We start from the raw sequence: 21,619 nt of genomic DNA on the forward strand, positions 1-21,619 counted from the left end.
GCCACAGCTTTAGACGTCAGTCATATCTCCCACCCTGCTGACAACCATAAAACCTGCAGAATGCCTCTTTCAGCCTGGGAATGATAACAGGCCCTCCCTGCTGCCCCTCCTCAGAACGCCCTGTGTGCACTCTTTACAGCTAGTGCTAAGCAAGAAGCTGTATGTTATCTAGATATATTGGTCTGGATGTCCTCTATCAATGTTGAATTTAAGGTGAAGTGGGATGGATGGGTGATACCTTAATAAATTAATGAGAGATTCCACTGACTGTTAAGATCAAAGCCTTTTAAATGTGGTGTTTTTCGGAAATATCAAATCTGAATGGTTGGAACTTGAAGAGAAATACATTTTTGAAGCATTCATATTATTACAATTGTATTGATGTATTTAGTTTTTTTCTCTTAAATGTATCTTTATGAATTCAGTAAAGCATTGAGGTACACGTAGGTTGGTGTTAAGCCAAGTTTTTTTTTTCTCTCTCTTTAAAAAAAAAAATTGCTTTGTATTAAGCTTGGAAATGGATACAGACCGAGGCTAAAGCTCATACTATCTGTAACCTCTTTTTATGCCAGGTTTTGCCCTTAAATGTATTTTTATGAATGCATTATTACATTGGGGTACAGATATAGATGGAGCAATAATAACATACTTTCTACTATCTTATAAGTGATGGGTTTTACCTTTGTATTGTATTTGACCAGATACATTCAGGGTTTTATTGAGCCAATAGTTCTCAAAGAAAACTGCTTAAGACTACTGCTTCAAGCTCAGTACCTAGTTCTTAATATTCTTTTGTTTTTCATGTTTCGGATAATTCAGATTCACAAAACTAGGCATATTGTAGGTTGTAGATAATTTGCCAGTAAAAACAAGCTAATGATATTTCTCTAGGCTGAAAATCTAATGAATCTGAACTCATTAGAGGTGTAATGTTTTGTGTATTCATACTGAGCCATCATGGTAAAGAGGTTTTAAGTTTTTCTCTCTTTTTTCAGTATGGTTACACTCATAGTTACCCACTAATGATAGATTTATTAACTTATTAATGCTTAATCTTAGTGCACACTTGCGTTGCACATCAGGCTATATTTGGGCACTATCATTGCAGAGTAATGAGGACCACCCAGCTCTGTTTGCAACCTTCTTATTGTGCAAATGCATCCATGCATTGTGCCCAGCCTGTGATTTATCTCTATTCTGTCTGCAGCATCGAACAGTTAAATGCAACAAGATCAATAATGGCACAGACGAAAACAAATAAATTAAAGATGATGCTTGCACATCAGCGCTGAGAGCAGTGAAATGGAACTGCTGTGCTTTTGTTAGCGATACCTTTTAGCCTCCCCTGGCCCCGTGCTACTTTACTTCACCTCTGGAATACTGAAGTGTTTGGGTAAACACCGCCTCCATGCAGGTTTAGTGCTTCAGAGAGGTCTCCTGGTAGCTGCACTCAAACGAGTTGTTTTGGAGCTTTCGTTCGCGGCTCAGTGTGTGTGTGTGTGAGAGAGAGAGAGTTTGAAAGTGTGTATGTGTGTATGCGCGGGTGTGTATCTGCTATGCTCCAGGGGCTGTGCGGTCAGATGTGGCCGCGGCTGCTGGGTAAAGGTTGATCTCAATCCCGCCACTGATGCGCACTCTGCCTGACCCCTCCGCGAGTATTGGTTACAGATTGAAGGAGCTGGAGACGAGATAGTGGAGTCACCTTCACCTTGATGCTCAGTAATAGATCACTCTCGTCTCTTTATGCGAGCTTTATGTATCAGGAGTTGCACACGCAGTGTTTCCTGATTCAATAAAGATACGATCGCAGCCGGGCGGCGAACTGTGCTGCGACTCAAATGCAGAGCGGCCCCTCCTCTTCATGTTTCATTAACTTGACATTGTTATCCATTAGGATTACTGAGCCACTGTTACCACTTAGGGATGTCACAGTGTGGTGGAGTTAATACACACACTGTGGCACTCGCTCAGACTGTTACACTAATGTAAATATTAGCCGGAATTCACTTAATCATGCCTAATATGGTTTTGTTTGGAAAGTGCTTCTTTGGCTTTATTGAAGACTGATTCGTTTTAGCTGGCCCGCTGCTGCAATTTAAGTGATTGCAGGCAAAAGCTGTGGGTTTTAACGCAGAACTTGTAGTTAATCTGCAGTGTCTTGTAGGGAGGAGTTTTCTGGAGCTATTCTGAATTGTCTTCTCTAAATTGTTGAGCCCAGTGCTTATTTCAAGAGGTAAAATAAAATATTGATATCAAGTCAAGTCAAGTCAAGAGGCTTTTATTGTCATTACATCTGAGTACAGGTACACAGTGTGATGAAATTCCTCCGGAACCATGGTGCAACATAGAACAACAAGCAATAGACAACATAAAGTGATTTCTTTTTTTTTTTTTTTATAGCTGGAGTCAGTGTGGAAGGAGTCTTGCTGTGCTGTTGGCAGCTTTGCACCCATTCGGCCCTCGTCAAGGGAGGTCTGTCTGGGTCCATTGACGTTAGTCGACAAACACTGGAACAAGCAATCTCCCTTTCTGAGATTAGACTGCCCTCCCTCTCCTTCTCTCTCACAGGACAGGATGAATCCCACTCCCCCCAACGCTGTTGGCTTCCAAGTAACCTTGGCTTCCAGTGGCGCTGAGGGGGGACTAGTTAAAACATGTCTAGGTAACATAAGTGGTGCAGAGCGGTGCCAGCCTATAATGGATTTGCAGTGTGTGAAATAGCAGGGTAATGTAATGAGAGTGTTTTGAATGGAACTGCGGAGGAGCCTGTAGCCTGGCTGGCACCTCATGGCCAGAGAGAGAAAAAGAGAGAGTGAGAGAGCATAAGACAGATAGAGAGGGAGTGAGAATAAAGGCATCACTCCCTCTCTCTGTCTTAGAAAAAGACAGCTTTATCTTCTCAGCACTTTTGAACTAGGCGTGAACTATATTCTTCTGAAGTAATATGATAAAACACTGAGAATTATTGATATTTTATTCATTTCAAGGATATGCTACCTTAACAAAATAGAAAAATAAAAATCAGTAGAAGCTAAATCTGTTAACTTTTGTCTGTTTTTTTTTGGGAACAGTAACTTACAAAGTGTACAATGATGTTATCTAACAAAATAAAGGCAGAACTCTGCACTGACCCTTACATGATGGTGGTTGTGTGTTAGTGTCTGGTGCTGGTACGAGGTGATTAGATGCAGCAGTGCTGCTGGAGTTTTTAAACACTGTATCCACTCACTGTCTTCTTTATTAGACACTTCTACCTAGCCTAACTCCTTATGTTTTCAGTGTGACACAAACAGTTGTTATATAAAAGTTCCCTTTAAATTAATAGCAGAATACCACTATTATCACTATGATTGTTTAAAAATAGTTTCAGGAAGTATAGCAGTAGATATCATTGTGAATTGTATGGTATGGCCCACCCTTATTTTTAACTTTCTAAGCTTGGTGGTTTGGTTGTCCTCAAGGCCTAGACCAGCGCTGCTCTTCTGTGTAAATAAGATTGTTATCTTCCCTGAAACGTTTCTGCTTTCAAGTTCACACAGCACCTGTGTGGTGTAGTTTCTTTCTTTTTTTTTTCATTTGTGTGTGTAAGAGATATAATTATGGTTATGACGTGTTGCTTAGTTCAGTCAGTGCATAGCATAGATTCTCTTGAAGTATTTGAGGGGGTGGGAGGGGGAAAAAAAGGAGACAACAATCATCATCTTGTCCTCCACACTTTGCGAATGTTTGGCAGATTGACCACAAAGGAAGGAAGTGTGTGTGGGTGTGGACGTGTAAGCGAATGTGTGTGTGTGAGTGAGTGAGAGCGAGAGAGAGAAAGAGAGAGAGGGAAAACGAGCACTGTTGCTGTCTGTTTTCAGTGCCTTGCCGCGCGAATGTTTTTGTTAAGGAGATGAGAGTTCATGACCTCGCCATACCACCAGTCACATTCGATTTAGACCCACAGGCCTGCGCTGTGTGCTGCTGCTGCTGCCTGGGCTGAGAGCTGCGCTGCTGGCTGTCGGACGGACGAGCTTATGTAATTTGGCAGAGCTGGAAAATTAGAGGGGTTGTGGGTGTAATGCTGGTCAACTGTTAAGCAGTTAAGGGACCCAGTGTACCAAGGTTGCATTGTCTTTTGTCTGTCTGTCTCTCTCTCGCTCTCTCTCTCTCACTCTTGCTCTTGCACGCTCTATCCCCCTCTGTCCCCAGGCTGCGTCTGCATTATTACACAAGCGCCCCCCCGCTGCTGCATAATTGTATTGGAACAATACTGGCCTTCTCCCTTGAACTCCCTTGATGTTTGTTCTGGAGAGGGCAGCCTTGTCCTGCTCCCAAAAGCCCTTTAATCCTATTACTCACATTCCACTTCAAATTTACAAAGTGAAGCATATTTTTAGGGATTTTCTTTTTTTTAAACGTTTTGGAAAAATACAGTAATGGAGATAATGTGCTTGTAGCATCTTGTCAGGATGTTCTCACAGCAGACGCCAAGTTTGTTGGTCTTGGCTGCTGGTCCACCACGTCTAACTCTCCTCAGACTTTTTTACTTATTGCCTAATGACCTTTTATAGAATTAACATTGGCCTAGTCTTTGTTGTTCTCATGGGTCTGGCTTGTGTTTTTGATCTGAAGGCTTATGTTTTGGCTCCCCTCAGTTTCTTTCCTATGCTTTTAGTACGTGTGTCCTGCGTCTTACAGCTTTTTCTTTCAGGATAAACGCTAGAGGTGTGCTATGGATAGAAATAAAAACAGAAAACTTTGATTTTGTTTTTTTTGCGATAGATGAAGTGATGTATAGAATTAGCCAAAAGGCTTGTGTTAGTAGAAGTAGTCTGAAAAACAAAAATTACTTACTACTAAGTGCTAAATACGTCTAAACTGAAAAAAATAGCAGATTTATTTTTTCAGAATAATTGGATTTTACTTCCAGAACAATTGCCAGGCTAATTGTTACTATGTGGTCATTGGGCTTAATCTGGGGTGTTAAGTGCTTGCTAGGCAGTTGAAATTTGGTTTCTTATGGGGTTTGCTAACATGCTGCTAGTGGTTGCTGTGGTACCACATATAATGGTTGTTTAGGTGTTACTAGTGCATTTTTGCCATTGTGAAAAAATAGTCCTTCAGTCTTTTAATCAACAGGAAATATAACAGAATAACTGTGCATATTGTGTGTCCAAATCACTCATAACTATTGGCAAATAATACAGAAAAAAGTTATAAAACTGTACATCTAGTCAAAAAGATGTATTCAAGCACAAAACAATAATTCCTGCTGGGAAAATAATGGTAAAATAAATCTGAAAACTGCTGGAATAATAAAGGAAAAGTCTGATTCAAGTTTGTATACAGCTTTTGATAAGACATAGTGTTTTAATGAAGGATGGGGCCTTGTATAAAACATCTTGATTAACAAAAGTTTGTGTATGAGTGCAGATCGCTCATTTTAAAGTACTTACAAAATCAATAAGACACTTACATTATTGTGACATAGTTGAGCTCTGTAATGATAAATATCACATTTCCTAGCTAGTAAATGTAGTTGGTTTAGAGGATTGTGTCTGTGTACATTTTATGCTCTTTCTCTCTCTTTGGCAACATGGTCTACAGCTGGGTTTGGGTTGGGTTCATGTTTCGTGAGTTCTGGTACGGATACTGGTTTGGGCTTCAGCTGCATTGTTCTGAAGACTGGAATTTGTGTGTAAAAGTGTGAATAAATGTGAACTGAGCTGTGGATATGCTGTAGTGTTTAACACTCCCTTTTCTCTCCTCTCCCCCACAGATTGTGTGTACATAGAGAGCCGGCGGCCCAACACGCCCTACTTCATCTGTAGCATTCAGGACTTTAAACTGGTGAGTGGAAGTGCCCTTTCTTTCCTCTCGGCTGGCCCAGGCAGCTCTCTCTCTGTCTCACTCTTTTTCTCTCTCTTTTTTCTCTCTCTCTCTCTCTCTCTCTCTCTCTCTCTCTCTCTCTCTCTCTCTCGTTCTCTCTTGCTCTCTCACTCAGTCTCACCCCCACCTTATCTCCTTCTGTCTCTTGCCATTGTTTTTATTAAAGCCGTACGAAAGCTACATCAAACGGCCTTTGATGTGGATTGTGATGTTTTGCAAGAGATGCTTGTGCGAGTTGCTCTCTGCGATACTCGAGAGAAGCAGTCTGTTTCAGTGCCTCAGATTAGATTTGGAAACCTGATACGTGTTTTCAGGCCTGGTTTGGTTTTATTGTCGTTTTGGACAGAAGAGAGAAGTTGATTTGCAACAAGCTGTTTAATTGTTTACATGTTTCTCATTATTAGTGATTAGATTATTTGTGTCATTATCTTTTTTAATAAGTTGATGTCCATTTTATTTTGTTAGGGCTGCAGTATAACTAGAAAATATGGCTCTATGAAATTAATTCATTCATTGGATTTTTTGCATCTGGATTATATTCAGATCTTTAGTTTTTTTATGATATGAGGAAATAATCATTTGTTATTAAAGAAAGCAATATATAATAGCTGTTTCTCCATAAGAGGACAGAAGTAGCACACTCAGCTTTGGTCCACACCATTCTACACAAAAAGAGTGCAGAAAATACCCTCCGCTTCCCTTCTGTTTTAAATATATGTTCAATTGAAACATATAAATATAAGAAAAATAAAATAAGTCATGAATTGTTCTGAGAACGGCCCCTATATTTTATTTTACTTATATATTATACAATTTGTTAGTGATATTTTTAACACTATACCTATACACATTGCAATAAGCACTAATCCTTCAAAAAATCACAAAATGCGCCTTGCCTTATGTGGAAAGATTTATAGGCCTAATTAGTCATGCTGCAGAGAAATAGTAATTTTTTTATTTTAACTGAAGTTTATCTATATTATTGAGTTATTATTTAGACTTTGTTTTAATATTGTTTAAAATGGTCACATATGGACGTCCATTTAGATATCTAAAGTGAATCTAGCCGGCCGGGCCTCCTTTAGCCCCCAGAGCAATGTTTACACTGTAGCTCCAGCATAGGTTTGCATGGCCTTAATTGATCAATTAAAGGGTAAAAAAAAAACTGCATGCAGAAGCAAGTCTTGCGCTGCACTCGTTTCGGGTTGTAACCCATTCTGCTCAAATGGGCTTTGCTGACACGTTTTATGTAGATTGTTAATCAGCCGCTTTAAAAGCCTGAATCTTCAAAGGGCATGTTGAGCGGAAAGCAAAACCTCCTCAGATTCAATCTGGTTTATTAGGGCAATGAAATTCCTGATTTATTTTTCCTTGCCACTACACTCAGGTTTACTTTTTATCTTGATTTTCTTTTCTTTTTCCCCCCTCATTTCTCTCTTTATTCCCTTCCTCTCTCTCTCTCTCTCTCTCTCTCTTGCTTTCTCTGTCGCCTCAAAGCTGCATGTAAAGCTTGCTGCTAGATTTGATTAGCGCTTTTCTTAGATAACGCTGTGTCACAAGTGAAAGAAGCACATTAGTGTGGGCTGTTCTGATGGTTCAGTCTGCGGAGCGGGGGGCAGTTAGCTGAGGGGTCCCCCCGGCTGGCCCACCGGTACTGTGGAGTGGCGAAGGCCCTGGGAGACATTGTTAATGGCACACAACAACTAAGGTGATGATGGTGGAGGGGGGGGGTGGCAGTGTGTGGGAGCTGCAGTGGAGGCTGAGAGGCTGATTGTATGAGAAAGGAAGGGAGGGCAGGAGAGGGAGAAAGAAAGAAAGAAAGAAAGAGAGGGAGGCAGGGACTGGACATCAACCTCTAATCGGATTGCTGGGAAGAGTTGCTGAGTGCGGCAGGAACCTCCTCTTGCCAATAATAACATATAGTGTATTTTGTGATAATCTTCACCTTGATTAAGAGAAGATCAAGGGGTCTTTGTCCGGCGGCGGTAAACATCAGGATAAAAAAACAGAAGCCCCTCTTTCTTTCTCTCTCTCTCTATCTGTCTCTCTCTTTATCTGTCTCTCTCTCCCTCCCCACTGATTCTCGCCCCTCATATATCGGCGTGTAATTAATGGAGGCCCATCTGCATTGTTGTCTGTGGAGCGGATTGGAGCGATGCCTGCGCTGTGCAGTCTGGCCCAGTAAATGCACTGCCAGCACTTTCCCAGCTTTATGGAAATCTTTAGGAACATCGAGCTCTTCACTGTATATGATGTGCAGTGGTGGATGGGTAGTCTCAGTCTCTCCAGCTGATAGCACACACATACATATGAACCTAGTTGAAACCAGTTGACCTGTCCAGGCTCCACCTACAGAAGCATTCTTAAATAGCAGCTGTTGCTAGGTTAGACCAGCTTTACAGGACTTCTACAGAACAATCCTATTCAACCTAATCCAATCAAGTTTAGCTTGGAGTTTGGCTTTGCTACGTAACATTGAACTTGCAGGGGCAGAAAGCAACTAATCATTTGTAGCGTCAGCATTCAAGCATTTAGAAGGTCACACCCCCGATCACTATGAAATAGACAGAATCAATCAGTAGAGGCAGAGTTATTGATGTAGCAGAACTGAAATTTTAACCTCTAGAAGGTGCACTAGCCTGGTTTAGAGTAGCAAAAATTTGCTTTATTTATGTAAAATTATTCTCAAAGTCTCAAAGGAATATATATACTGTATGGACAAACATATTGGGATACTTGCTTCCTTTTGAAATCAAGGATATTAATCTAGGGAAGGCTCTATACTAGATTATGAATCATTGCTGTGAAGAGTTGGTTGCATTGAGCGTCAAAATCATGAGGAATGTGAGGATTTTTAACAATTACCCCCTACCTCATCCTCTTCTCATCAACTACCCAACTATCCAAAAGAACTGGATGGAGCACCATCCTTTCAGAAAACTCAGTTCCACTGCTGTAGAGCTCAGTTCTGGGGGGGCTCTGCCCTCCCTATATATAGCATTAGAATATGGTGCCAATAGGTTCATTTTTATCTGCTTCAGAGAGTTCTATTCTATTGTCTATACTTCTCCCCATGCTACTGTCTAAAAAAAATGCTGCTTGCCTACTTAATCCTGTTAAGTAGGTTAAAAAATAATGAATTAGCAGCATGCTAACTATAACTATTCCGCATACAAGCCCGCAACAGCTTCTCATTACATTAAATGTCATTTTTTTTAAGGCTTGTCTAACATTACATGGTTTAACAGTTGCTATAAACATGGAGCATTTGTGGGAGGAGCATGAATTGCACGGTTGATTAAACTAGTATCCAGAGTACTACTACTACTACTGCCTGGTTTAAATGAAGAACACTAGTCTCTCCAGACCTTTGTGTCTAAGCCTGGGCACACTTCTGTACTAGGCTGAATTGAAGCACGTGTAGAGTCCACAAAGCCACCTTTGCCAGTGGGAAAGCTTGGGTAGCCCTAGCCACAGACCTTTGACCCCAAGCTGTCTCACTCTCCTGTTAATTGGGACATGAACGGCTGTCCACAGAAAACTGGGGAAATAAATGCCTGTTCGCCAATCCCTTTTCTTTTGCTGCTTCTCTCGCTGTTTGCGCTTTCAGGGCTAAATTGATTCATGTTGAGCATCATCCGAGCTCTTTTCGAGCTGAGGAAGGAAGGCCGTGATGGAGAGCGAGGATATCGGCATGTTCCAGTGCTGCAGATTTGTTTCCCTCACGAATTGGTCCTCTCATGACTCTCCAGGGCCTGCTTTCTCGTGCCAGATTAGCCACCCTTCGCACTCCATGTCAGCAGCGGTGTTTATGCTGGTTTAAATGGAAAAGCTTTTCTTTTTTCTACACGTTTTAAATGGAGCTTGCATTTGAAAGCCTTGGTGCAGTTTCGCTTTTGTCTACACATCCTCTGTGATGTGGTTCTCTTGCCCAGTTTTATGTTATAGTTGATATTATTCATAATTTGATTCAGGAGATAAGGTGGTCTATTTTCAGTTTATTAAAATATTCAGCATTTTAAAAGTAATGTATAATATTCTGTACTAATGCGTTAGCCCCAAGCTAATTGCTAACACACTTATGAGGAAGGTGCTTCTTTTCTTTTCTCTGCTCTGGATTTTGAAGTAAGGAGAAGGAAGAGAAGGGGTGGTCTGTCCATGTCTTTGTGAGCTTAATTCCTTTAGTATGGTAAGCAAGGCATTAGTGAGCTAACATGACTACAGTGGCTATAGCGACACAAGTAAATCCACTACACTTCCCATGATACAGTGCAAATTCTGTGGCTTACAAAGTGGAGATTATGGAGGGCATGTGAAATTGCCTAATTTACTCTAATTGCACATACTGTGTGTTTTTCATGTGACTGCATGTATTAAACTATGAGCCATGTATTATGTTTTTTTTTTATATATAAATATATATGTGCCACTATACACCCTCTGTGACATGGTACTAAATAAAAAGCAGAGCATCATGTGTTTAAATCTGAGTAAAATGATTGTTTACCTTTAATCCAACAGTGGGGTCCAGAGACAAAATACAAGAATGCTGTCTAGCAGTGTTCATTATCTATGTATACAGTGTTTAAAAAAAGTGAAATATATTGATATTTCCCTGTTTTCTTACACTCCCAGCATTTAGTCGTTTAGTTATTTTTACAGATGATTAAAAATCTTTATCAGTTATCAGTAGGGCTGCGTATGACGCGTGTTAATTCACATTACTTAAGGACGTTTTGATACACAGTATATAATTATAATATATATGTACACATATGGATATATTTGTTCACCCCTATTTGACTGAATGATGCATTAAATACGATGCACTGTATCCCACCTAACAGTGTTTATCTAATTACGTTTATCTAATTACAGTGTCTGATTTAAAATAAAACTCTAATAAATTCACAGTAAGTGTTAGCTTCTGGATCGGGAAATTTGTGGAAAATATAATCATTGCATAAATTTTGGGCATCTTACCAGCTGCAAAAGCCTGTGCCTGTGTTTGACACACACACACTCACACACACACACTAGTGTGTCTGCCTGTCCTTCACTCAGCCTGAGCTCTGCCATTAATTGGCACGCTTTTCACTCAGCAGCTTCTTGCCTTTGCTGTAGTATTCATATAGCGTACAAGCCACCGTGCAGTCTGAATACGATAGCAGACGAGTAGACAAAGACAGGTCTCTCCTCCCTCTCTACACATACACACACACTCGCACACACTGTGTGTGTGCGCGCCACAGCGATTAAGGCACAGATGACAGAGCTGCTCTCAGCTTGTGTAAACAGCTCTGTGGTACAGACAGAATAAAAGGAGATTACAGAGGAAAAATGGGGTGGAAAAAATTTGAGGTGCTGTTATGCGCCTCTCTCTTTTGTAAGAACGAACACACACACACACACACACACACACTGTGCTCAGTGTAAGTAGATAACCTTAGGAGGGTCCAGTTTAACTGTGAATCACTCGGCCCCTGCCCCCGCTGTGTTTGCACACTGTGACTGGGTTATGTCAAATCTGAGCAGTGTTAACAGATCGCTCTCTCTCACTCTCTCTGTCTCTCTCTCTAGCTGTTTTCTTTCATTCTCTCTCATGAGCTCTTTCTCTTGCTTTCTTTCTCCCTCTTTCACATCCTTCATCTTTCTCTCTGGCTCTCTCACTCTTTTTCTCTCTACCTCTGTCTGTCCATCTGTCTCTCTTATCAGCTTTCTTTCTTCTTCCTTTCTTTTATTGTCTTGCATCCTGTTCCTTTTTTCTGATGTGTTCTTTCGATCCTTTTCTCTCTGCTTTCTACCTTTCCTTCTGTTTTTTTTATTTTATTATTATTTATAATTTTTTTATTATTGTCTGTTTCTGTTTTGTTTTTTTTATTTGTGCTGTATTTTTCTTTTGTACATTCTTTTTTTTTCTTCTGTTTTTGTATTGTTTTCTATTTTGTTTTTTTCCTCTCTCTCTCTCTCTCTCTCTCTCTCTCTCTCTCTCTCTCTCTCTCTCTCTCTCTCTCTCTCTCTCTCTGAGGTGTGTTAATGGTAGCTAAAGGCAGTTAGCTGTATGTGTCAGGGGGAGGCTCTGAAAGGTGATTGGTGTGTGTTGGTTTGAAGGGCACGGACTGCGTGTGTGTGTGTGTTTGTGTGTGTGTGTGTGTTTGTGTGTGTGTGTGTGTGTGTGTATGTGTGTGTGTGTGTGTTGTTGGTCTCAGCTCGTTAGTGGTGAGCTGGTGAGATGTGCAGTATTAATGTGAGTTGATTGGGGCTCTGTCGTTCCACGTCTCCTTGGTTCTGAGCTGTGCTGCGTTCTCTCCCAGTTTACAGACTGTGTGTGACACGTTGTGACACTCAATAGACTCTGAGCAGAATCCTCAGCCTACCCCTGAACGAAGACACACACACACACACACACACACACTGAGAGTGAGAGAGAGATCACTCAGCAGGGTTCAGGTACAGAGACTACAGCACCAATCAATCAACCAACACCCTCAACCCAACACCACCTCCTCTTCTCTATTCACTCATCCATCTCTCCCCTCTACACTCTTTCTTTGTCTACACTCATCCTCCATTACCTTTTTTCTTTCTTTCTTTTGCATCTCTTCCTTGATTTCTCATTTCTTTTTACTTTTTAATAGTCTGCCATGTTTGTCAATTTACTCTTAATCGTTTTTTGCTCTTGTCTTCCTCTGTGCTCTTTCTCTCGTCTCCTTCCTTTTCATTGTCACTCCCTCTCTCTCACTTTGTCATTTAGGCTGTCTGAATATGACTGATGACTGACACTGTTGTTGAGGGGTGTGTGGGGGTGTGTGTGTGTGTGTGTGTGTGTGTGTGTATCAGTGCCCCCTCCCCCAGTCCTGTGGCTAAACTAATTTGCTGATATTGGCCAGCTCAGCTGCTGCGCGGCGCAGCCTCTAATGGAGTGATTGCTGCGTTTCCTCTGTTGGGGGGGGACTAGCCGCCGGGGGAGAGGGCGTTTGGCTGTTCTTGGTTTTTGGTGCTTATGGACATTTAATTAGATGCGATGTACAATACAATTATCTGCAAGGATTCACCATTCGCACTGGAGCGTGGCACTGGGGGTGGGGCAGGGCAGTTGGGTGGGGGGGAAGATGTGTTGGGCATGCATTAGTGTTTGTAGATAAACTGTTAGTACATGCTCTTTATTTAAGTAAAGCTCTCCCTCTCTGCCTTTGCTTGTTGTTTACATAACCAAACAATGTACGTGAGTGTATTCAGCTAGTAAATGTTAGCGGTGAGTGTGTGTTCGTATGAGTGTGTTGTTTCCTCTCTGCGTTCTGCGTCGGGTAATGGAGCTAAGCTGAACACAGTCAGCTCTTAATGATGCACTGGAAACAATAGCTCACTACAGCGAATGGCAAGGACACAAGAATCTGAACTGGCCTCGTACTGACCCTCGCTCCGGCCAAGCGGTAATTAACACGCCGTATTGATTATTGTTAGCAGGAGATCGTCCGCGTATTAAAAGCGCCGTTCCCGTAGCCTTCCTGCAGGCAGAAACGGACCCAAATCCCGCATGCATGAGATGCAAATGCACTCCGGCTCAATTCTCTCCTGATGCTTTTGGTGCTTATCTCTGAGCTGCGGGAAAAAACGCTAATGATTCAAATCCTTAATTAAAATGCTTTCAACAACATGCAAATATATGTGCATAAATGCACCAATGAAACGAACAGGAAACAGGGTTTTATGTCAAATAGTGCACTCTGTGTCGCACCCCGCAACACACACTCGCCTACTCATACACACGCATCGTAATCATGCGCTACTCTGGCATGTTTCACATTCATACGTAACGGAGAACGAGCGTTAATGTTTATTCCCTCCATGCTGCAGAAAAACGCTGTTAAATTCACACACACACAGACATGCCCCCCCATCACCAACAGCCCCCTATTTACATCAGCAGGAAAAGGAATCAAAGGGGTGTGTGATGCGTGTAGTCAGGGCTGTGTACGATGGCAGGCACTGGGATTGTAATGTATGGTCAGTGTCTTTAGTAAACGCCTGGTCTGATTGCCGTAAGAGCTGGCTGCCCGTCAGTCTACCAGCCACTGCCTCGCTTGCATGCTCTCTTTCTCTCTCTGTCTTCCTACTTTCTTTTCTCTTTCTTGCCTTCTTCTTATCTCTTCTTTTTCTCTCCTCTGCTCTGGGTGTTCTTGTTCTCTTCTCGCTCTTTCTTCTTCCATGCCTTCTTATTTTCTGTTTCTCACTCACTCTTTATTTCCCAGTCACTCACTCTCTTCTCTCTCTTTTTCCATCATTTACTTCCCTCTTTGTGCTCATGCTTTGTTTCTCCACTTGCTCTTTCTTTCTCCACTTTTGCCCTCTCTTTTATGATTCTTTTTCTTTCTCTTTTCGGGATTTTCTTTTTTATTTCTTTTTTCCTATTTTGTGCTCTCTCTTCCCAGTTTTAGCATAGTCATCACAATGTGTATGTCCAATAGTGACATCGCAGAACATTCAAAGTCTTGTGCAATATCACATTTCCTTTTTTTGTTGATACAAAAGAAAAAAATCTGACACATCTATTCAAGGCAGAATAAATCAGCCTGATTATGTATTTTACTAATATTGCAATTTATAGATACAAAGTGCTTATTTTTTGCTGTATCAGAAATCTGGTATGGGTTTTAATATTGCAATTTATCGAAGAACATGTCAATATTATCTAGTGTAGCCATATTTCCAATTTTTCAATTCTCACTCACACCTCTGTTATTCTGTCTTTTATGTCTTTTGTCTTATTTCTATTACTATCATTTTAGCTCCCTCTTTCATTCTGTCCTTTTTCCTTCCACTCTCTCTGTCTCTCTCTCTGTCTCTCTCTCTCTCTCTCTCTTTTTCTCTCTCTCTGCATTCCAGCATTTTGAAATGCAATTATGGATCAGTGAGCAGCGCCATCAGTCGCACTTTGTGTTAATATTTATCGAGCGCAGCGTTTGTCGACTGGAAGAGGTCCCATGTACTTATATTCTCTCTCTCTCTCTCTCTCTCTCTCTCTCTCTCTCTCTCTTTTTCCCCTCCCCCTCTCTTTCCATCCTCCCTCCTCTTCTTCCTCTGTCCACTCAGGCTGTGGAAATGAGCCTGCAGATTTGCATGTATAAATATGTAAAGGTGCGTTGCTCACCAGCGGCTGCTAGGTATGCTGTGCTGCAGTTATTGTGTGTTCCTTTGGTCTTGCTGAAAGACTGCCTGCAGTGGCAGCCTGTGCGGGCAGCTGGAGTGCGCGTGTTGCAACTGTGTGTGTGTGTGTGTGTGTGTGTGTGTGTGTGTGTGTGAGAGAGAAATTGAAGTGCGCCTACTTGACCTCTGTCTGCAAGGTAGCCTGTTTGGAAACATGGCAGGAATACTAACTTCCTACAGAATAAACTTGGTGCTTAGCACAGACAGACATGGAGAGAGAGAGGGAGATCGCTGTAGCAGGAGGCCTTGTGTAGATCCAGCAGTTTGAAAAGACACTCCACACTGAATAAAACAACACGAGTGCAAGAGCAGAAGCCTGTGAAAATGACCAGCACGGCCATTTGTGTGTGTTAGTTTGTAAATGATAATGTAGGTAGCCGGTATTGACTCTCTGGAGGACGTTGTTTCGCTATGAATTAGCCACTTATTGAATTAGCTTCTTGGGAAGCCTCTTCCTGGTTATTTATTGCTGGCGTTTATTTGTTAAAAATCAGACTCCCAAGCCCTTTAAGCGCTGCTTTCAGTGTGGAGAGTAAATCTGCTGTGAAATGTGGACTTAATGAGCGCTTTTATTAATGTACACTTGAAATTCCACTGAAAGAAGCATTAATGCGGCTGCTGGTAATGGCGTTAGGTGCTTAGCAGTGAGCAGTGCATCCGAGCTTCTGCAGCAGCTGCTTTGGAGCGGGCATTTTTCCAGAGTCGTGAGGATGAGAAACGGAGCGGAGAGAGGCGGGATTGTATCAGTGTACCTCTTGGGTGCATTTTTAAAGACATTTATTTACCCCAGAGTGCGAGGTAGGGGGGCTTTGGCGTTTAAATTTGATTGTACACAAGTGTACAGCAATGAGTGAGTAAGTAAAAAAGCCTAAATGACAGGGGAGGATTTGCACTGTAGTCTGTTAGAAGTCAAGACTGTAATACAGCACAATCAAGCGCAAATCAAGAGCCCCGGCTTTGATTTGTTTGTTTGCCTTCGATTACGCCTCCACCTCGTTTACTGGTACTTCCACAGCTCTGTTGAAGTTGGTAGCGTAAACACAGTTACAAGAAGTTGTATTTTTTTTTTTATTGCTCAAAAGGAGGGGTTTGGGCTGGGGGTGGGGGGAGTGGTTAACGATTGGACGCTATGAAGAATAAAAAAGATACAAATGAAAATGGAGGTGCGTGTGTGTGTGTCTGTATGAGGTCAGTGGTGGGGTAGGGGAGCGCTGGCTGGTGATTACATTGCCAGATGGAAGGGGGCTAGTGGCGCTGCGGGCTGTAAGGCTGGAGATAACATTTTCATAAGCACAATCAATATCGGCTCCTTGACGGCCAGGCTAAATTATTAAACACAGCCGCTCTCGCTGCGTTTTCATTATCCTGGCTTTACCTTCACTGGCCTCCTTTGGTAGTGGAGGTCCAGATCCACACTATTTGTCAGGGTATTTTTAGCAATGCATCAATTCAAATGTTTCTGTTCCGATACCAATAACGTTACTGATGTTACTGATCACAGACAGACCATGCAGATGTAAGAGTGTCATTAATTGTTAAATAAGTCAGTTACAAGTAATGTATTGCATATTATGCTCACCCTGAATACTCATTAGATTGTTGCGGACAGTGGAGGACATTAGGGGACAATATGCATGCACTGGATGGCTGTAATGGGATTTAAACTTTAAATTTCTGTCAATGAGTAGAATTCACCTGAGATTTTAAGCTGGATTACTTGCTTATAGTTAATAATAGGATAAGTCTTGTTATAAATCCTAAAAATGGCATGAAACTGTGTGGGAATCCAGTTCAGCGAATGGGTCAGTCCTATGGATTATAATTAAAATAGAAGACCCATATCAGATTCTACTATCAGATCAGAGCATCCCTATATTTTCCTTTCGTTTTTTTATACGTTAGCCAGAAGGCGTTTGGCACGATGCTAATTCAAGCCCGTTGTCTTTGGCCTGTTGGATCGTACAGCAGAGTGCCACGGTGGCAGTTTTTGGCACATCACAAGCAAATTGCCTCCTCTGATGTCTTCACTTGCATCTGAAGCGGAGAACAGTGAGCCGTGGCATTCAACTTGACTGTTTCATCTTTAAAAGGAAAGGCAGTCTTCTCTATCTTTTTGTCTGCTTTTGATGTCGGCCGGGGAACGAAGAGTAGTCACGTAACAGATACAAGCAGGAATGTAATATTTACTCTTTTATTACCAGGCTATAGTCTTAAAAAAAGACTCCACAAGACTATCAACTATCAGCCTGCCATAATCTCCAGGAATTTAATTACCACTGCTAAACTTGCCTCATCACATTAAGATGCCGGCAGTTTCCAGCAAAGTAAACCAAACGGAGAGGGTCTCGCATTTTAAGGTGCGGCTCTTTTTTTTTTTTTTTTTTTTTCTCTCCACTCGTTTGTTCTTGTTAACCAAAAATGTTCCCCCATGCCGTTGCCCGCTCTTGTTTCAGAGTAATTCCTTAGCAGGATTCCTTGTATTACATCGATGCAGGCTCTGTACTATTTATTGAACCCCTTCGTTTCTCACCCCCACATTCCCCCACCTTCCCCTTCCAAAACGCGTCGGCTTGTGTGTAATTGGATCCTCCTCTCCTGACACTGACTTGCAGTCTTTACTCTCCTCCCGAAGTCATGACACCTTACACGGCTTCTTTTTCGTCTGTCTCTTTTTCTCTCCTTTTGCTGGTGAGTCTGGCTGCTGCTTCTCACTCGGCCGGTGTAATTTCCAGCCTGTCCAAAGTGTGACATGCCAATAAAAAAAAATAAAAAATAGACAGAGCTGGAGCTAGACGGGGAGTTGGAGGTGGGAGGTGGAGATTTACAGTTGTGTAGGGTTCACACGCCTCCATTGGGCGGCTTTCTCCATTACAGAACACATGTTGCAAATTAGCTCCCTGGAACCACGAGCGCCATCACCGCCCCTCCCTTGCTCACTGATGCTGGGTTAGAAGGGCGATCCAGTCACGAGAGGAGAGGAGAGATGTAAAACACAGTTTACAAATTACTTTCACAGATATTCTGATGTAGCAGCGCTGGTGTCATAACTGATCAAGACTCATTCCAGGGATCCATGGAGGCATCATGAAGAAACTGCTGCTAATGTCTTGGTGCCAGTTACCAACAGTTCCATTTGCTTTGCTAGCTTGATTAAGGAGGACCTAAACAATAATAGGCAGGTGGTTTTAATGTTATGGTTGATCAGTTATGAATTATTTCTCTGACTGCTCTATGGGTTTACCCTTGTCTTTCATAAAACAGTGGTACTTAACAGGAGACTGTAATGAAAGTTTAGTTTAACAGAATATTACTATACTGTGTCATCCCTTTTAATTAATGCATTCAGCATCTTTAAATTTCACCCATTGTTGACACAGATTTGCAAATGCACTATGCGAAACAGCTGTTTGCTAATACTAGGCGTGGACTAGGGGACTATGTAGTCCCCAGCATTGCACTGCACAGCCGTGGAACTGTGATCTTTGGAATCATGGTGCTCCATCCAATACTTTTTAGATGAGTTTTGAGGATGTTCACACCTGATCTTACATTCCTGTTGCTTAATGCAGCAAAATTGGCGAAATCTATTAGAAAGCCTACTTCTGTGAACAGTGAGTACCATCAGTACTCCCCAGTACTGGCTATCTTTTTAACCCTTTCTTCTCTTCTCTCACTGCAGGCTGTATTTCCTTTTGATAACTGAGAGTTACATATGATTTATTAGCAGCTGTTGGCTGCACTGGGATGAATGGCTGCTCTTGCACTCGCCTGACATTGTGTTTTATGGATGGTTGATTTAAGCATCTTTTTTTATGTTGTTGATGTTACCTATAGGTCTGTAGTCACAGATTCCAGGTGTGTGTGTGTGTGTGTGTGTGTAACGCTGGGCATGCTGGGGGGGAATTAGGTTGGGACTGTATGAAAGCATTGATGCGGTGGTGGCTGCTGCTGTTGCTGCTGCTGACTGGAGTGCGCTGTGTTTGGCTGCCTGTCAGAGTGGATGGATGGCAGTGCTGGGGGGAGCTGCACTGGTGTCAGCCTGGAATCACAGTGGATTTAAAGAGGGCACGGCGCAGGGCCGGAGAGTTAAGGCAGTGAAGGCTCCCCCACACAGTCAGCTCTCATTATGTAGCGGTGCTAAAGTGGATGAGGCTGAGCTCCATACTTCATACCCCGCTGTTTCATTCACCCCAATGATCAGTCTGCCTTTACCCGCAACCTGGCTCATGTAACTGGTGTGACTGTATTAAGTAGCAGCATGCTTGATCATCAGTACATACTTCCCTATCGTTTCTGATTAGTTGACATGCATTACATCTGCAAAAATGTGTCAAGACTGAAATATGCTTTTAGCTTTGAAGCAAATAAGTTTCTGCAGACTGAGACTTGCGTGCCAAGTTGTGTTGTTGCCAAAGCATTTCAATTTGTTCATTTTTTTAATGCGTTAGTCTTTTAGTAAGTCAATACATTTTTTAACATACATGCATACACCCACATACATATGTAGCCACAAGCATTTCAACTTGCATGTACAAAGCACTTTATACAATGTATACAGTATATAATCATCTGAACATAATTGTTGTTTGTTTATTTGCAGACTATTTTTAATATAGCCGTGAAACTGAGGTGTTAAAAAACTCTAGCAGCACAGCTCTAGACGAGCATACTAACAAACCACCACCCAAATAAAACATTGTGACATCCACAAATGATTGTTGATTGATCCATTCATCAATAGGTTATGCTTATAAATTGTGCCATGCTGACCCTTTTCACATTTACAGTGTAAACCCACAGTACAGTTTCAGTACTCATCCAACCCACACAGAGTCATTTTTAATTTCAGTTTAGACTTCTAAAGTCTACTGCTTGAACACAGCCTTTGTTGGCACTGTATGGGAGCTTTGGTTCACGTTTTTGTGCTGTGAGCTCCATTCTGCACAGAGCCACTCTTTGTAAGGCCAGCCGCAGAGAAAGCAGCCCTACAGTATTACCAGGCCCACTAATCTTAATTGATTTCTCTAAACCTACTTTTTAGAGCACCGTTAGCCGTGTTTTCATGCAAATCCAGTTGTTTGAGGAAATTAATTCACAAATCAATTATGGGCCGATTCCAGCAGAAGAGAGTGGAGGCGCTACGTAGGGATTCTTATCAAGGACAGAATGTTTTATTTATTTTCCTCTTCTCCCTTCGCTCACGCTCACACTCGTGCTAGCTCTCGCTCTCCCTCCTGCCCGACTCAGAATTCATAAACACAGTTAGACGGTGCCGCCGCGAGCCGTGGCTAGATTCATCAGCGCCCCATAAAGAACAATGCACCGGGGCGATGGAGTGCTGGAGTGCCGAGGCGCTAACCTTGGGCTATTGAACATAACATCCCATTTATAGATTGCAGTAATGCCCTGGCCATTTGTGGGGGAATAACTCTTTATAGCTATAAGATAAAGTAATGAGAGGGTAGAACAGATCATTTTCTGTTTCTGCACTCGCTATCATATAGACACTCTATCTCTCTTTTTTTCCCCTCCTTGTTTCTTTCTCTCAGAAAGCTCTGGAGCTGCCCCGGCACCTTTGATAAATCGGTAGCTGTAGGCACGCTCCGAGTGTAGGTGATGCGCTCCATTTATAATCTCCTTCATGCAGTGGACACACATGTCCAGCGCTGACGAAAGAAGACACTTCTGCCTTCCACTGCAGGTCAAATGGGCTGCTTTAATGTGCGGCTCTGCCTGGAAGGTGAAATGGAGTCTGTTTCGCACTGTGTGTGTGTTTGCCTCTGTGTGTGTCTCTGTGTGTATATATATGTGTGTGTGCCTGTGTAGCTGAGACTGATTGAGACCCCAGTGTGTCTGTCGGTATGACACGCTTGCTCTCTGCCTTCTCTGGTGCCACTCAGAAATATTTGCACTACACACAGCCGTGCCGCCTGCTACCGCTGTTGAATACAGAGCAGTGCGAGCAGTGGGGCTGAAGGAAAGCCTTCAAGGCCTCTCTGGCCCTGCTCTGATGCCTCCCAGTCAAAAGGCGGCAGTTGGTGGCGGTTGCATGTCAGGAAATGCGGAGCGCAGTATCAAGTCTAGATGAGATGTGATGAGATATGAGCAGGTTGTAAGGAGCTGGTGTGTGGGGGAGGAGTGAGCCAGTGGGCACAGTGCGCGTTTGAGTGTGAGATCATCCATCAGAAGGCAATTTTATTAGGTAGGGAGAATGTAATTAAGTAGGGGAAATGTAATTATATTTATTTGTCTGCAATATTGGAATTGTACCTGAGAATTAGAATGATGGCCCTGTACTTGCGAACACAAAAACATGGAGAGTCTAGTAGATGCTATCTGTAGATGTTTAAAGCTTTAGATCTGTATCCCTGCTTGTGCTATACATTGAATGATGCTTTAGAAGAAACCTGTGTAGTGCAAACCTTTTTTAAACCTTCAAAATCTATTGCTGTGGAGGGACAACATTGTGGTTTCCCCATATTGTGAAGTACATCCATTGCAGGTCAAATGAGGAGTGGCACGCACTTACCTGCACCAGTTG

At 42.2% G+C, this 21,619-nt stretch overlaps 1 protein-coding gene across 4 annotated transcripts in view; it reads left to right on the top strand.

The window, feature by feature from the left end:
• rerea (arginine-glutamic acid dipeptide (RE) repeats a) overlaps positions 1–21,619 on the top strand; it is a 212,961-nt gene that overhangs the window by 120,345 nt on the left and 70,997 nt on the right. For all 4 annotated transcript variants that reach the window (XM_049463249.1, XM_049463251.1, XM_049463248.1 and 1 more), the window contains exon 3: positions 5,762–5,832. In XM_049463249.1, the coding sequence (XP_049319206.1) occupies positions 5,762–5,832 (71 nt within the window). The remainder of the gene's footprint in view (positions 1–5,761; positions 5,833–21,619) is intronic.

The sequence above is a fragment of the Astyanax mexicanus genome, chromosome 13 (assembly GCF_023375975.1).
Source record: "Astyanax mexicanus isolate ESR-SI-001 chromosome 13, AstMex3_surface, whole genome shotgun sequence".
NCBI lineage: Eukaryota > Metazoa > Chordata > Actinopteri > Characiformes > Acestrorhamphidae > Astyanax > Astyanax mexicanus.